A 17,336-nucleotide genomic window follows, 5' to 3' on the forward strand; every position below is an offset into this window, starting at 1 on the left:
CGGCGGAACCAGCCCCTTGTGCGCATGCGCGCGGCCCTTCCCTATTCCCGTCCTGCGCGCCGCCTCCAAGCCCCTCCCTTCCTCCACCGCGCATGCGCCCCTCCACCCCCCACCCCCCCCAGCCTCGCACATGTGCTCCCCAGCCCGGCGCATGCGCGCTGCGCGCCGCGCCGGCCCCCCTCCCACCTCCCCCCGCTGCCGCCGCGCGGCGCACGCGCCCTCCCGCGCGGGCCGGCGGCGCAGGCGCAGTACCCGCCCCGCTCCCTCCGCCTCAGCGCGGCCGCGCATGCGCGGCGCGCGCCGTCGGTGCGTGGCGTGCGGCGTCGGCGTGGGGGGGGCGGGGCGGGTATATATAGAGCGCGGCCGGGGCGGCGGCCTCCCCCTTGTCCCCCGGCCGCCGTCGGTGCTGCGTGCGCAGTGCGTGTGCTCCGGACACCGGGACACGCCGGCCCCGCCGCCGCACCCCCTTTATTACTAAAAAAAAAAAAAAAAAAAAAAAAAAAATTTAAAAATTTAAAAAATCTTAAAAAAATATAAGATCCTGGAAAAAAAAGATTTAAAAAAAAATACTTTAAAAAAAAAATTAGAAAAATCCTGAAAAAAATCGCTAAAAAAAAAATACTTAAAAAAAAATAATAATAATAACCCGTCCTTCCTCCTTGCAACCGGCCGGTTTTTGATATATAAAAAAAAAAAATAAAGCCCGGTGAAGCGAAGCTCAGCTCAGCGCAGCTCCCCCCCAGCAGCCGCCGGAGCCGCCGCCGCCGCCCGAGGAGCCACGGAGCGAGCCCGCGCCCCGCAGCCGTTGAGCGCCGCCGCCGCCGCCTGCGCCTCGTCCCCCGCCGCCTCCTGAGGCAGCGCCGGGCCCGCCGCGGCCTCCTCGCGTCGCCAGCGCCTCCGCCTGCTGCCCCCCAGCCCTCCCCGCGCCGGGAGACGGCGGCAGGATGAACCCCAGCGCCCCCAGCTACCCCATGGCGTCCCTCTACGTGGGGGACCTGCACCCCGATGTGACCGAGGCCATGCTCTACGAGAAGTTCAGCCCCGCCGGGCCCATCCTCTCCATCCGCGTCTGCAGGGACATGATCACCCGCCGCTCGCTCGGATACGCCTACGTCAACTTCCAGCAGCCGGCCGACGGTAAGCCCGGATTTCATAAATACATATTTTTATTAATCATTTTTACACATCTTTCTTTTTGGGGGGGGTGCGGGGGAGCCATTTTGCCCCCTCCCGCCGGCCCCGGCCGCCGCCGCATCCATTTTCCGGCGGCGCGGGGTGGGGCCGGAGGCCGGTTGGAAGAGGTGGGGAGAGAAAAAAAAATTAAAAAATTAAAATATAAATGTGGGGTGGTTTTTTTTTGGGGGGACACGCACCCACAGGGCTGACATGCGGCCTGCCTCGTGGCGGTTAAGGGGGGGGGGGAGGCGCTTCCGCGAAGAGGGGTGGAGGGAAGGAATTGGTGGAAAAAAGCAAAAAAAGGGTAAAAAGAGCCCTGGGGACGTTCCCCCGGCTCGGTGGCTCCTGGGGTGGAGGCGTGGGGGCAGCTGTGACTCGGGTTGCTGGGGCCAAAGGGGGGGGAGGCTGGCTGGGAGGCAGCGCGGTGGTCATCAGCACCCTGTGAGAAGTGGTGAGGAGCTGGGTGTGCGTGTGTGTGAGTGTGATTCACAGGCACCACGAGGAAATAGGACGGCCCGGGATCGTCGGGGACTCCACGCACCCACCGTCTGCTCCAGGCCGAAGCGCTGGGGCAGATTCATCACGTGTAGGGAAGGGGAGGGGGGGTTACACGGGCCTCCTCTGGCTGCTCTCTGCCATGTCCTGCTCTGGTTGTCTTCCCGCTACACCCTGACGGCTCGCTGACGAAGTTGCCTTTTTTCTCTGAAACTTGTTTTACGCGCAACGCTGCCATTTCTCCAAAGTTACATCAGCAGAGAAACTTCCTGTGTAGCACTCACCAAGTCTCTGCAAAGCTCGGCCAGCCGGCTCGCTACTCCGGAGGGGATTTCAGTAAAAGAACCAAATCCAACTGATTTTAAGTTCTGTGGAGACCAATTAAAAGAAAAAAAAATTGGCCAGTTAGATCATATTTGATTTCAAGTACAGTTAAGTAAACAGCTTTCCATTAGAATGGGTTTATTTTCGAGCTATGAAAGAGATTTGAATTACCAACTTTTCAGGCAATTAGATTAACTGGCTTTCAGAGTTGGCTTTCGCATGTAACCATTATCAGATCGGGCTTCTGGTGCCCCAGTGTTATCTGTGTGCGAGTAGTAAAAGTTACTGTCTCATTTCTTTAATAAGACATTTCATTTGTTATCAGCCCTCTCACTTCAGAGAGCTTTTAATTTATTCAGAAAGCGTTGAGGAGGAGAGAATTTAACTGCTTGCCTTAACATTCTTTCAGTTGATAAAAAAACTGCTGTACAGTTTACTCTTAAAAAGCAAAATAAGTGGTCAGCACAGTTCAGCACTGTGATATGATAATGGCAGGGCAGAAGCTGAAGGTGATTCAAAGGCTTTTCGTCCCTAGTAATGACAACTCCGTGAGGGTCGGCCTCGCCTTTGTGGTTACCTAAACAGCCTCGTCAACCCTACACTTTGTGACTTAGTTTTGTAATTTGCCAAATGGGGGGGATAAACAGAGCTGCTTCACCCCGGCAGCATTTGCATTCAGGGTTTGAGAATGTGCCTCTTAGGAAAATGCTATTGCTCCAAACCTGTAAGTATTTTTCTGACGTGGGGGATGGAGGTGTCTGTGTCTGACACCCAGTCCGGTTCAGCTACAAGCATTTCTCCTCTGTATCAGACAGGCACGGGCACCTCCCTGGAAGTACAAAACACATCGATGCGACCGTGTGACCGTACTTCTGCAAGAATTCAGTGTTCTTGGCAAATACCTAGAAAGTGTTTGCTGATCTTTTTTGACAGATCGCACTTTCCTGAAGCCTCGAAGCGTTTTCTGGAACCTTGCACTAGCAGCTCTGAGGATGAATGGTTATTCCTGTAGTCATGTTGGTTTCTTTTTAATTCCGAGCTTGGCCGCCTTTCCTTGGTTTAGCCTAATTCTTACCTACGTCTCAGACTACGCTCATTAAACAGCCAGTAACAACTAGCTGGGCTTTTGAAAAGGTCTTTGAAGGTGTGCTTGACATTACCAGCTGCCTGTAAACCAGGGATCTCAAAGCTCTTCCGAAAAGTAATTAGGCCGGGTGACACACTCGTGAGGTATGCTCACATTTCACAGCTGTGACTTCTCTGAATTTGAGTCACTGTCCGGAGTAAAGCCCCAGCAATCTTGTTTAATCACTGAACTGGGCTTATCCTTGAGTAATCGGAAACTGCACTTTTCCCATCAGTTTTTTTTTTTCAGTGGCTCTGTTTCCAGGGGTTTATTATCTCGTAGCTATCCCAGTGGAGGTTTAGCACCCGGTGTGCGTTCTGTGCGATTCTGAAGTTGCTGCAAAAGTTCAGCGGCCAGTTGCTTGTGACTAAAATGGGAACCGGTGACTCATTCAATAAAAGCTCCAGCAGAATCAGCAAAAGGGTAGCCTGGGTAGGTGTGTCCTCTGGGTAACAAGTTAACTACCGGATTGAATTGTCCCCCTGCAAACTAGTCCAAGGGTTCCTATGGCAAGCTGTAGTGTGATAAAAGCCAATTTTACTGCTTCCAATTTTTTCTGAGTAGCAGCTTGTGCCTAGTAAAGTATGTAAAGTATTCTAGTCATCTGTTAATGTATATTGTGGTATGACTCTGGTGCATATGAAGCTGAACTCTTCCTATTTCTTGCACTTCCACTCCACAGAAAAGACGAGGAGGGTTTCCCTGCTGTCCTCGTCCTCATGGAGAAATTGTATCAGCCTACGATTTGTGCTCACTGCTAATTCAGTTTGCAAAGGCTGGTGTGGAATCAGCCACCAGCAATCGCTTCAGATCAGACGTTTGGGAAGCTAGGCCATGAGCACACATTCCTGAGGAGTTTCAGGATTATTCTAGAAGCAATTAGCACGAATTAGAAAAGCCTCTTTTCGAGTAAAAGCAGGCCCTGTTGCTACTGCTGGAAATCACAAAGTGTTTATTACTGGCACTTCTGCTGGCGCTGGCAGTAATAATTGTAATGACTTCCAGGGCAATCCCAAAGTGTTCAATGTTTCTACCACAGCGAGCCTGGTATCTACAACTTGTTCTGTTTGACCAGCAGGTTTTTTTTAGTAATTTGCTGTTCTAGTACTCCTTGTTTCTAATTACCAGTAACCAAAGCTGGCTCCTTCTCTCCTGCTTGATTTATACTGAAGTTTGTGAGAGCTTTGTGAACTTTCACAAAAGATTGGCAGTGCTTGTATTTCTATGGCTTCAGCTCTGAATCAGTTGCTGGCTGTTGTGTGACTGTAGCCGTAGTTTCTGTAGATGATTTTTCACAAGAAAATGACTTTTACCTGTCTGTCTAGTTAACCTCTACAGATGTCTGTCTGCAAATCCATTTGTGATCTAAAAACACGGCACTAAAGGAGATGCCGTGGTGTATTAGCTGAACGGAGGCCAACTGCACATTTTCTTTGGCCATAATATCCAGCAGCATAGCCAAATACATGAGCAGCACTAAAAGGAGAATTAAAAAAAAAAAAAGGATTTTGGTTGAGTTTGGTGACGTGGTTGGCCTTCGGTCCTTCTCCTGAGAAAGGCAAATAAGCCAGGTGGTTACTGGTTTTAAACTAATACTGAATGATTTCAGTCATGTTCATGTTGCATTGGTACCAATGGCTGTGACCTCAGGTATTTATTGGGGCTATTTTCAGGGTTCTGCCAGACAGGCAGGAGCAAAACTGGAAAGGAGCTAGTGCAGGAGATGGTGTCTGCCATAATTTAGAGCCGTCTCTCTTTCTTGCTTAAATATATTGTTGACTTAAAACATCATAGGCACGTCTTGTTGCTTTGAAGAGACATGAAAACTGAGGACGTCTTGACACTTCCCTGTCTAAATACACTGAGGTCTTAAATTCAGGCTTTGAAAAGTCAGCTATGGAGTTCTACTGGAAAAACTGCTCCTCTGGAGTCACAAAACCTTGCATTAGTTCCTTTTGCTGTTTTAATGCTTGCTCCTTTGACCTCCTGTGTATTTCATCATGAGCTTTAAATATATATTATGGGAGATTTTTAAAGTAAAGCACTATTTTTACTTCTCTTTGAACTGTGCCCAGCCTAGAAGTCCATCACAGATCTTCCTTTTTGTCACTGAAGTGTTGCGTTGAAAAGCTGCTTGAACTGCACCTGGCTCAGTTGCAAAGCAGTTCTGTCAGTTTAGGGCTGCTGCTGTCTTAGGAGTTGGTATGTAAATATTTGCAGAAGGACTAGTGTGGGCACAAGTTGTACCCCTGAAGCATTTTGAGATACACTATGGCCAGCTGCTCTTTTTCCAAATGTTAAAACCTTTCCTCCTGGGGAATGGGGTCATAACTGCTGTCAGCTGATAGACGTTATCGTGTCCGGATGCCATTTTTTCATGCTGGGCTACAATCACTGGGACTACTGGGGCTTCTACTGCTTATTCATCTCACCCGTGCTCCTTCCTGTTTCTTCAGCACAGCTTTTGCTGAGGAGTTTTTGCTGGTTTTTACTTGCAGAGCAGAGGGGGGGTTATTTGCATTGGAAGTTTGGATTTGCATCTTGGTGGTGATGATACTAGACTAAGCTAAAATTATTTGAAGAACTGTGCTCAAAATGCTGGTTTTGCACTTCATAAAGCAACTTTAGTGTTTCCTACTAACTCCCTGATGTTTTTTTTTTCCAGCTGAACGAGCTTTGGATACCATGAACTTTGATGTCATTAAAGGCAAACCAGTGCGCATCATGTGGTCTCAGCGCGATCCATCTCTACGCAAAAGCGGTGTAGGAAACATCTTCATCAAAAACTTGGACAAATCAATTGATAACAAAGCGTTGTATGACACATTTTCTGCTTTTGGAAACATCCTTTCTTGTAAGGTTAGTGCAAAGTTCTGGGTGCATTTACTGGTTTGGCATTTGGAGGGGGGGGAAATACGTGCGGGAAACATTCCATGGCTATTACAGCAAAGATTTTCTTTAATAGGTGGTATGTGACGAAAATGGATCCAAGGGTTATGGATTCGTGCATTTTGAGACACAAGAAGCTGCAGAAAGAGCTATTGAAAAAATGAATGGTATGCTGCTTAATGACCGCAAAGTGTAAGTACATAAATACGGAGCTGTAGATCAACAGACTGAAACTGTTTAAAGTAGACGTGGGCTTAGAGCTTACCTAGAAGAGACAGGTTGTTCTAAACATTTCTCATCTAAAATGACTTAGAATTTTTGTGCTAAGAATACTACAGACTGTGTTACCTACCTACTCTAAAGGCAGAGTATGTTCGGAAAACTCTGCTAATGCACTTCAGAAAAGAAAAAAGTTGTCTTAAAAGTCAGTGCTGCAATGAGAGTTTGGGAACTTCTCTTTTCTGTTTTTACTGGTCTGAGGTAAAGCACAACTCTTACTAAAGTTGTGTTATGGGTATGTTACTGTTCTTTGAGTGAATCTTAAGAGTGCTGAAACTACTAAATCCTGAATAGTGGTCTGATTATGCTGAATGTTCTTCGTGTCTGTTAATAGACATACCTGGGGAGCAGGAGTAGAAAAGAAAATGTATGAACACAATGGATTAAAAAATACTTGTTCTCTGCTATAGGAAAAAAAATAATCTTCTGGCAATTGGTTAGTGATACCTAGGCTGGGCTGGGAGGAGTGAGTATGTGCGTAAGGGATCATTATGGTGTTTGGTATAGTTGCAGAAGAATAGCTCTGTAAATACTTGAGTGGCTTTGGAAAAAAAGGGTAACAGAAATTGGCATCAGCTTACCCTCTTGGATTATTTTTAATGGGTGGATCAAGCCATGTGCAGGGAGAACGTATCTTTTGAAACTTTAGTTTTCCCTCTTGTTCTGTGCTTGGCTGACACACTGTGTATGTTTTCACTCAGTTTGCTCTTTATATAACCTTTTTAAATCAGTATAAATGCCAGCATACAGGCATAAACCACATTACTTACATAAACTTTGTTTAATAAAACGCATCATGAAAGCAAGTGAATTAAAATATTCTGCTCACTGTCAAAATCTGCTGAACAATATTGTTCTTACCCTTGGTTACTACGAACCTGGTGAAGTTGTCAGTATTGAAGAAACTGTTGAGCTACTGTATGCTGCATTATTGAATTGGTTAGGTTTGGAACTATGAAGTTCAGGTGATGATTAGAGAATAAAAGCCTGTAACCAGTAATCGGTGCCTCTTGTACTCTCATAACTTCTGTGCTAGAGGAGTTCCTTGGATTGTAAGGTGTTCTGTTGAGCCTCTGTTCCTTCTCTGCCAGTGTGAGCTGACCTTTAGTGTTCCCAGCCAACTTGCAATGATATTTGACTACAGAGCAAGCTGCACTATTTATTTCTCCATGCCTACTGAGAGAGGTGGGGGAAAAATAAGGGTTTGCTTTGACACAGGCTGGAAAGGTGTCTAAGGGCATGCAGAAAGTTGGTTGAATAGCCCTTGCTTAAAAGCTAGGTTGCAGAATGGCTGCCAAGTTTTTCGTATGACAGTTTATGCTGGTAACTAGAATTTCAGTTTACTTAGTACTCTTTCCCATTGTCCATGTGTCTCCTGATGCCAAGGGCTGCAGAAGAGCAAACAATATTGCCAAGAGTTTGGAATTGTTTTTATGTTTGTAGTTGTGATAAGCGCACTCATATAGAAAAGGATAGTAAAATAGTTTTTCTTACAGTTTTATTTTGAATATTTTACTTGAAGAATTTCATGCCTGTAATGAATAATGAGACTGATAAAGAATAAAGTATGCCAGATGATTAAAGCAAGTCTACCAAGGTGCTAAAATTTACTTTATTCTATTCTGTTCTCATGAAACTAGATTCGTTGGAAGGTTTAAATCCCGTAAGGAACGTGAGGCAGAGCTTGGAGCCAGAGCAAAGGAATTCACCAATGTTTACATCAAGAATTTTGGAGAAGACATGGATGATGAGAGACTTAAGGAACTCTTTGGCAAGTTTGGTAATGTCTTACGCTTTGAGTTTATATAAACACCACTGAACTTCAGCTCTTACAGCTGTATGGTGCTTTATAACAGGAGGAATCAGATGGCTGGCTGAACTTCTTATTTTAAAAGTATGGAAAACTTAGTATTTGTTTGTATCGGTTTGAATTTGAAACTGTAATTATACCCACTAAAGAATTTTAAATGGCCATAATATATATAATCCTCCTATCAGAATTGTTTGATAATTTGAAAAGTGTCTAGTCTTTTTAATGGGTTTTGCAAACTCTTTAAGCTGTAAATGGAAGCGTTTTCTATTCTAGTACTGATTGATGTTGCAAGTTCTGTACAGGAAGCATGACAAATAAGTTTCCTGTAGCTTTTTCACCTTGCAGACTTAGCTTTATTCAAGGTATCTGTTTTCATTACTTGGTTACATTGTGGTGGCTTCCTTACTCTGAAATTATGAGGAACTTTGCCATTGGCAAGCTATTCGGTTCTGTCTTGATCCTCATTTATACTCAGGGCAGAGTTATGGTAAGCATGTCTATATGTGATGTGTCACCAAATTAGGAAGTGGCAAAATTCCTTTATCCAGTTAGATCTCACACTGGTTTGTATGCTGTATCTGTTGTCCTCAGCCTCGTGGCTTTTTATATTATATTTTTTTCCTATGCTTTGCTCTTCTCCAGTGGATATTGCGCAAACCAAGGCAGAGCCTTGTATGTAAGATACCCTATTGCAACAGTATAGCAGCATTCACAGGAAATTCCTTTCCACTATTGTGTTTGTGGATGAAATGGTAGCAAATTTAGCTCATGTCTCTGACAATTGAGTCTGAACCACAGCTTTTCAAAGGTTTGAAACAGCTGAGCTGGGATCCTTTCACCAGGACAAGAGGTGTGAAGCCCATAGCTAATAGAAGGCTTTCCTCTCCACCTTTCAATACCTGTTTCAAAGGACAAAAGCGCCAACACTTCTTAAACATAATGGGTTTTCCCCATTAAAATTACTTCACTTTGAAGTTAAATTTGTACTCCATTTTGGCTGAAAATACAGTAGTTAAGAAATTCAGCGTGGCAGAACTCAGCCATAAAAGCTGTAGTTCAGCCTAAGGGCAAATCAGCAATTTTATATTAATGGATGGTGTTTACTAGATACTATCATTGGTGCAAGAGTCTTTTGTAGTATAAATGAAGAAACTAAATATTAAAACTTCTAAACAGTGTTCAAGATGTGAAGAGAATATGCTCTGTATACACCACATAAAGTATTACATTCTCCTTTTAGGTCCTGCCTTAAGTGTGAAAGTTATGACTGATGAGAGTGGAAAATCCAAAGGCTTCGGCTTCGTTAGTTTTGAAAGACATGAAGATGCCCAAAAAGTAAGCTTTTGTACTTCATGTTAGGAATTCTGTAACCAGAGACTCAAATAATAAGTTTCATTGAATGCTTTGGAATCTTGTGAGTTCATTAAGGGCTTTTAATTGGTCAAAAACACTGCAAAAGCAGGGATCTTCTTCCTAAGGGACTGAACATAGTTGATATCACTTAAAATGCTTTCTTTTGAGGAAATGTCAGTTGATTTGAAGAGCCTATTAAGATACTGAGAAAAAGCCCCTGTTGTAGTTGGGCTTGAAGGTTTTGATGAGATTTGGATTCCTTCATGCTGGGCAACATGCAAGCATAGTAAATTATTACATCCCTGCAAAACCCAGATGAATCATTGGATCCAATTTGGTTGCACAAAGCATTTGTGCAACTGCAAAGCAGAAAGGATGGAGGTTTTGAACTTCAGGACTGCTAAGTCAGCAGGAAGGCTATTAGTTTTATGGAGTACGTTTGGCATAGCTGTAAGAAAATAGCCTTGTGATTTTGCTTTTACCTTGAAAAGTAACTGTGGAACAAGGGTCCCATTAATTTGTGTGTATGTCTGTAACATGCCAGTGTGCTGTATAATTTAATTTGTTGGCAGCTGTTGCTTTGATGTGTCAGTTTGCTGTGGCAGGAAGGACATAGCATCAGGAGAAAAAAGCAGCACAGAGCAGATCAGGGGCAACAAATGAAGTTTGCTTTTCAAAAGGCATTTATTTCTGTGATTTCGCAGTAATGCGAGCGCACAAGCAAAAAGCTGGAACAAATCCTGTCTTAAATGTACATTTTTCTCAGCCTTGCATTCATTCATCAATGAGTTGCTTCTCTCACAGGAGTCAGGATCACACATGGTGTGTTTCAAGTAACTTAGAACGCCAATACCTCAGTAAATGTGATTTTTATATTTGAATTACTTTTTCTTATGGCTGAAAAACACTGAAATATAATCCACTGGTAACCTCTTGTTCGTTAATGAAGGCTGTAGATGAGATGAATGGGAAGGAGCTCAATGGGAAACAAATCTATGTTGGCCGGGCTCAGAAAAAAGTGGAAAGACAGACGGAGCTGAAGCGTAAATTTGAGCAAATGAAGCAGGACAGGATCACCAGATACCAGGTTTGCTTTTAATTCAAGAAGACTTCCTTTATTTTTAGATTTAAGCAAATCATTTACTTTTAAAAATAACTTTACTTTTCTTTTAGGGCGTAAACCTTTACGTGAAAAATCTTGATGATGGCATTGATGATGAACGCCTTCGAAAAGAATTCTCCCCATTTGGTACAATCACTAGTGCAAAGGTAATGTTAAGTTTGTAGACTGCGCTCCTCCTTTTGTTGGTGAATGATGATCACCAAGGAAGAGCAATTTGTTTCCTTGACTCACAGAAATGTGACCCAATTACCTATCAGTGCTACTGTTATGTAGACATGGGCTTCTGCTTTCCTGATTTTTGTACATCTCAGATTAAATGCATCATGCTATTGTCCTTTCTTGACTTAAGCTGTGTATTACTGCATGAGTTTGAGCAAAAATAACGTCTTTTCATTGCAACGGTATGCTCAGTGTTACTTCACAGAGATTTTCACCTGTATTCACTAAAGAATTAACTCGTTCAGCAGTGATGCTCCTTTTTTTCATAAATGCATTCAGTAAAGCAAACCTGTGGTGTCATGTGTATAGTAAGCTGAAAAAGGAAACTTGTGCAAGTTGAGTAGGGATAGACATAAAATTCTCTTGTTTAAAAACTGTGCTTTGTACTTGGCAGGTCATGATGGAAGGTGGGCGCAGCAAAGGATTTGGGTTTGTTTGCTTTTCATCACCAGAAGAAGCCACCAAAGCTGTCACAGAGATGAATGGTAGAATTGTGGCTACTAAACCATTATATGTAGCTCTAGCGCAGCGTAAAGAAGAGCGCCAGGCTCATCTCACCAACCAGTATATGCAGAGAATGGCAAGTGTAAGAGCAGTACCTAATCCTGTAATCAACCCCTACCAGCCAGCACCTCCTTCAGGTTACTTCATGGCAGCTATCCCACAGGTATGTATAGAGATTAGTAACAATATTTTGTACCATGTAGCAAATTTGTTTAGATTGAAGAGTAAATGAAACAATTAGAATGTATCCATAACTTCAGCATAGCAGAAAAGGGGATTGACTGTTCAGTATGCCCTCAGAAGATAACAGAGGTACATACTTTTTCATTTGACAGACTCAGAACCGTGCTGCATACTATCCTGCTAATCAACTTGCTCAACTTGCTAGACCTAGTCCTCGCTGGACTGCTCAGGGTGCCAGACCTCATCGTAAGTCACTTCTTTACTTCTCCAGTGATTGTGGTAAACTCGATAGCCTTTACCTTTGAAATTTTACAGACATTTTCGTGGTATTACAGTCTTTGCCATGTTATCATATTCCTTCTACGCTCTCCTCACCATGCAGTGTTTCAGTGTGTAATGTGAGATACCTTTCCTAAAACAGCATTCCAAAACATGCCTGGTGCTATCCGCCCAGCAGCGCCCAGACCACCATTTAGTACCATGAGACCGGCTTCTTCACAAGTTCCACGAGTCATGTCAACGCAGCGTGTTGGTGAGTTTCACTTATAAAAACTTACACTTAAAATATAAATAAAACCTCTTTTTTTTAATTTTGCTGGTTCAGAATCTCTCAAGCATCAGATCAGTGTCACATGTGGTACTGCTTCTCTCCTTTTCTGGCTCTAAATTGGCAAGCCAATAATCACCTTTTACTAGCTTCTTAAAATATTGTCCCATCAAAGAATGAAAAGATGTAGTCTCCAGATGTAGTCCTGTCTCTAGCACTGAACAGTTCTTCCATTATTGTCTGTTTTCATAGTGTTGTATGAGAGCTTCTACCATTTCTAAATATCAATGTGGCAATTTAATAAGTTGCATGGAAGAACACTGAGATGATCCAATTTAGCTCTTAACTATTTGTAATAGAATACTGTGAGCTGCTATTGTGCAGAATCTACACATCACTGAATGAACCAGAATTGATTGTAATGGAGTCTTAACTGAGAACATATTAGGTGGTGGTTTTTAGCTATCCACTTCATGAGTATCTTTTTTTTAGATGAGTGTTGAGACAGTGTGTATGCTCAGGAAATCATGTCCTTTGAGGTTGGGATGAAACTACATCAATACTCAACCAAAAGTGAATTGTTTTCTCATACATCTTTCTAGAACGTGTTTTTTTTTTTTTTTTAAAAAAAAAAAAGTGACTGGAGAGTAACAACCAGTAGATTTCTAGATTTGAATGTTCAGATGGGACCAGTGATGTGATAATACGACAGAGATGAATCTGTAATGCAATACTTAAATTATGTGTTTGGTTTTGGTTGTTTTAACTTTTGTACAGTGAATTAAAAATGGAGCTGTTCATAAGCAGAATTGTTGTCTTTTCAGCTAATACATCAACACAAACAATGGGTCCACGTCCTGCAGCAGCAGCTACTGCAGCTACTCCTGCTGTACGCACAGTACCACAATACAAATATGCTGCAGGTGTTCGCAATCCTCAGCAGCATCTTAATACACAGCCACAGGTTGCTATGCAGCAGGTATGTAATTTTAGGAACTGGTCTTGCTTTTGCTGTTCCTTTTTTTCAGATGAAAGGCGGGGATGCTTATGATTAAGAGTTTCCTTTGTTATTGTAGAATTGAGGCTCTGCATTATGGCACCAGTTTACAGCCTTGGGGCTTTAAGTGTATTTCAAGTTCACCTGGGATGGGATCCTGTGTTGCTTCATATTTTCCAGTTGCTTGATACCTTAGCCTGAGTGTTCTGTGTTTGCTCCCCAGTGGAGTGGTTGATGCTAATCTCCAGCATCACTCAGCCCTAACCAACACCACTTGTTTAAATTGACTTGAGTCATTTTTTTCAGGTTTCTGACAGTGTAGGCATTGCTTATGCTGAGTTGTGTAACAGGTATTTGAAGCTGCATGTAATTATAAAATAGAATTTAATTTTGAAATGGTGTAATATTAATTTTGCAGCCTGCTGTCCATGTGCAAGGTCAGGAACCATTGACTGCTTCCATGTTGGCTTCTGCCCCACCGCAAGAACAAAAGCAGATGTTAGGTATGTACACGGCCTCTCTCCTGATGCCTTGTGGTGGAGGAACACTCAGAGTACTCTGAAATGCAGAATAAATGGTTTTAGGAGTAGAACAAGAAGGAAGTTATTGCCCTTTTCCCTTGAATCTTAAGCTGTGGTCATCAGATGAGATCTGTGACTCCTGATAACTTTTTTCTAGGTGAACGTCTATTTCCTCTCATTCAAAGCATGCACCCTACTCTGGCGGGTAAGATCACTGGTATGCTGTTGGAGATTGACAACTCTGAACTCCTTCACATGCTCGAGTCTCCTGAATCTCTTCGTTCGAAGGTGGGTGAGCCTTTGCCTCCTGCTAATTTCATAAGCAATTAAATCTCCTCTGATTGAACGGGTGTTTGTGCTGGCATGGTGGAGTAGTGGCAATGCAACATTGGCCTGGGGTGACAAGTTAGAATATTCTGTGACTTATGTTAGCATGAACTGGAACTAATGTTATCCATTTATTGTTAATGATACAGGTATTGCTTGCAAGTATAATTTAAACCACTTCATAAACTTAAAAATAATTAAGCTTCCATCTTAATTATTATTTTTTTTACTTCACAGGTTGATGAAGCTGTAGCCGTACTACAAGCCCACCAAGCTAAAGAGGCTGCTCAAAAGGCAGTTAATAACCCCACTGGGGTTCCAAGTGTTTAATAAGTAAGTTTTCTGAGGAATGCAGCTTTATAGGGTGAGTAGGGCAACAGTCCCTAGTCCATGGCCTTACAAGCAGTGTTTACAGGCTCAGTATCATTTGCAGCCGCAGAAAGTAGGAGCTGTGGTCATGGTGGTAGGATATTTTTATACTTCATCGTGCATATTTAACTGGAATTAAAGCATTGTTTCGAACAGCATATTTAGCTGGTACTGCTTTTGGGCATGCCTGCAAAAGGGAGAAGTTCTGTCAAACGTTGCTGTTCATATTGCTCAAGAGGAACTTTTGCAAATTGTGGGGGAAGTAAGCTTAAATGATACTAAGCCCTACTGTTCCTTACATGTTCCTTAATGGCAGTTAAAATATTGATTATCCTGATTACATTTTCTGAGTGGTTAATAGCTTAAATTTGCATGATGGGAAGAGGCAAAAGGTACTACATTTACCATTTCAAAAGTGAAAAAATGTGGAGTTGGGGATAATGTAGGTGTCTATTCCCCTTTCCTTTCAGTTAGGTTTTGCCTGTATGTGAACTTATCACACTTAAAACTATCAGCTGAAAAGGCCTGCTTTTAAATTTGATCACTTAAAATCTTCATCTTTCTTGGTCTCCTTTCTGCAGGCAGGAAATGGTCTTTTGGAGGCAGAATGAGTCATGCTGCTTTTTTCCTTTTTTGCTCATGACGCTTTCACACTGGAGATTAAAAAGTGTTGAATGGTTGTCTGGCCTAAACTAAGCTGCCCAAACTTAGAGAACATTACTCCTTGTGTTCATGATGCTTTAGTAATTGGAATTTGAAAATGCTCTAATTGTTCGAGCTGACCTTAGAGTAGAGGTCTCTGTTCTGCAATCAGGTTACAGTAACAAAGTCTCGTGCCCAGCCCTTGTCCAAGGCAGAGTTTTGTTTAGTTCTAGACTTCGTTCTACCTTGCAAATGATTGCAGCCTTGAGGAACTTAAATATCTCTAAAAAGTGGGTTATCTGCCTCTGTGATACCCTGCTTTTAAAGAACTTTGGCATGGTCAATACTGTGAAAGTACAAAGTATTATCAAGCTTACAGTTGCAGAAAGCCAGGTGCTGCTTTGAGTTGAATACCTAACAGCATTGTTTTTGTTTACAGAAAGATCTGGGAACTACAATCTAGAACTTCGCTTCACCGAAGAAAAAAAAAATCTAAACATGGAAAAACTATTAAATATTGAGAAAAACATTGCAAAATATAAAATAAATAAAAAAAGGAAAGGAAACTTTGAAGCTTATGTACAGAGCAATGCCGGGGCTAGTAAAACAAGTGCTAGTCCTAGATTACTTATTGATTTAAAATTAAAAAAAAATAGTAAAATAAAAAATACAAATTAATGTTTTATAAACCCGGGGGAAAAAGAATTTTCAGCACAGTAAAAAAAAAAAAAAATTTAAAGCATTCCTTTCTTTAATTTTGTAATTCTTTACTGTGGAAAAGCTCAGAGTATCACCACTGTTTTAGTTGACAGTGAGAATTGATAGCTGAGCAAAGAAACGTAATTTGGATTATAAAATTCTTGGTTTAATAAAAATTCCTTAAACACTGATTTACTTGTCATAGTTTTTTGTACGGTGTCCTTCTGATAAGGTAGTGTTTCAGAATACCAAGTTAGAATCCACCTTGAGTATGTTTTAGCAGTTTGGCAGATTAGCCTCCATTTAGCCACCTGTTACTGGTAATAAAAACTTAAGCTTTAAACAAAAAGAGCGGCTAGATCCACATCTGGGTTTAAAATCCTTCATAGTATGGTGTCTGGGCTCTTGTCAGTGTATAAATAGAAGTAGCCCTTTAAAATATTGTACCTTGGTGGAAGGAAGACTCCGCATACAGGTTTCCTGCTGTGTCTTTGTAATTAACACTGAACATGGCAATAACATCACTGTGGCTGAGGTGGAGGCAGAGCAGTGTGGATACAGGTGAATGAACAAGAATTGTCTGCAACAGTGTTGTGAGATTGTTACTGTGAAGGTACAAACACAAGGCTTCCTAGAACAATAAGGTTCAAGTGGCAATGTATTAAGTGCATATTAACCAAAAGATAAACACCGTAAAAGTCCTGTGGATAGAACTGCTTAATCTTGCCTTGAAATTGCTAATGTTGTGTTCCTTAACACAAGTGAAAGGCTACTGGTTAATTTTAGCTTTGCTGCATTTTGCTTTTTTTTGAATATGGTGAACAAATCCTTCGCCAAAGGCAACTTCAACAGCTAGCAAAAGATCTTTTCATTAACTTTTGGTACAGTGAGCTTACACAAAATTTGAATCCGATGTGTCTTGTAAAAGGTTATCTTCTTGGTTCATCCTTACAATTTTAAAAATTGAATGGAAAGGGTATATTGGTTACATTGGTCTCAATCTGATCTGCTGTATAATAGCAAAGAAAGAAAGGGGTCTCCAGGTGGAGGCCAGTTGCTGATGGTATCCCCCAGGACTCAGCACTGGAGCCAGTTCTCTTCAATATCTGTACCGTCACCTGGATGAGGGGATTGAGTGCACCCTCAGTCAGTTTGCAGATGACAGCAAGTTGGGCAGGTGTTGATCTGCTCGATGGTAGGAGGGTGCTGGATCAGTGGGCTGAGGCCAACAGTGTGAGGTCCAGCAAGGCTGAGTGCCAGGTCCTGCACCTGGGGCACAGCGACCCCATGCAGTGCTACGGGGGGAGCAGCTGTTGGAAAGCTGCCTGCTGGAAAGGGACCTGGGGGTTGATACCAGCTGAATATGAGCCAGCAGTGTGCTCAGGTGGCCACGAAGGCCAACAGCATCCTGGCTTGTATCAGAAATAGTGTGGCCAGCAGGGCTAGAGCAGTGATCGTCCCCCTGTGGTCAGCTCTGGTGAGACCACACCTCAAATACTGTGTTCAGTTTTGGGCCCCTCACTACAGGAAGGACATTGAGGTGCTTGAGCGTGTCCAGAGGACAAGAAAGCTGGTGAAGGGTCTAGAAAGCGAGTACAATGAGGAGCTGTTGAGGGAGCCGGGGTTGTTTAGCTTGGAGAAAAGGAGGCTCAGGTAAGACCTTATTGCACTCTACAATTACCTTAAAGGAGGCTGTAGTGAGGTGGGGGCTGGTCTCTTCTCCCAGGCACCAGGTGATAAGAGGAAGTGG

At 42.7% G+C, this 17,336-nt stretch overlaps 1 protein-coding gene across 2 annotated transcripts; it reads left to right on the forward strand.

The window, feature by feature from the left end:
* The first annotated feature begins 373 nt into the window (after positions 1–373).
* On the forward strand, positions 374–15,777 carry PABPC1 (poly(A) binding protein cytoplasmic 1). Of its 2 annotated transcripts, none has more exons than XM_027452534.3 (15): positions 374–1,137; positions 5,787–5,980; positions 6,087–6,202; positions 7,930–8,069; positions 9,343–9,437; positions 10,405–10,542; positions 10,629–10,724; positions 11,192–11,464; positions 11,637–11,730; positions 11,906–12,016; positions 12,856–13,010; positions 13,447–13,531; positions 13,707–13,837; positions 14,114–14,209; positions 15,327–15,777. In XM_027452534.3, exons 1-14 carry the CDS (start codon positions 945–947, stop codon positions 14,204–14,206), a joined length of 1,914 nt encoding a protein of 637 aa, XP_027308335.1. In that variant the 5' UTR covers positions 374–944; the 3' UTR covers positions 14,207–14,209; positions 15,327–15,777. The 2 variants fall into 2 exon arrangements, with proteins under 2 accessions (XP_027308335.1, XP_027308336.1); XM_027452535.3 differs by having other exon boundaries at positions 7,930–8,060.
* The last annotated feature ends 1,559 nt before the right edge of the window (positions 15,778–17,336 follow it).

The sequence above is a fragment of the Anas platyrhynchos genome, chromosome 2 (genome assembly GCF_047663525.1).
Source record: "Anas platyrhynchos isolate ZD024472 breed Pekin duck chromosome 2, IASCAAS_PekinDuck_T2T, whole genome shotgun sequence".
In the NCBI taxonomy this organism is placed as follows: Eukaryota; Metazoa; Chordata; class Aves; order Anseriformes; family Anatidae; genus Anas; species Anas platyrhynchos.

Excerpts from the sequence above, each read along its gene's own strand:
- PABPC1 (XM_027452534.3), top strand. The coding sequence starts at position 945 with ATGAACCCCAGCGCCCCCAGCTACCCCATGGCGTCCCTCTACGTGGGG. Across the intron at positions 1,138-5,786 it reads CTTCCAGCAGCCGGCCGACG|CTGAACGAGCTTTGGATACC; the intron begins GTAAGCCCGGAT and ends TTTTTTTTCCAG. Across the intron at positions 10,543-10,628 it reads ACAGGATCACCAGATACCAG|GGCGTAAACCTTTACGTGAA; the intron begins GTTTGCTTTTAA and ends CTTTTCTTTTAG.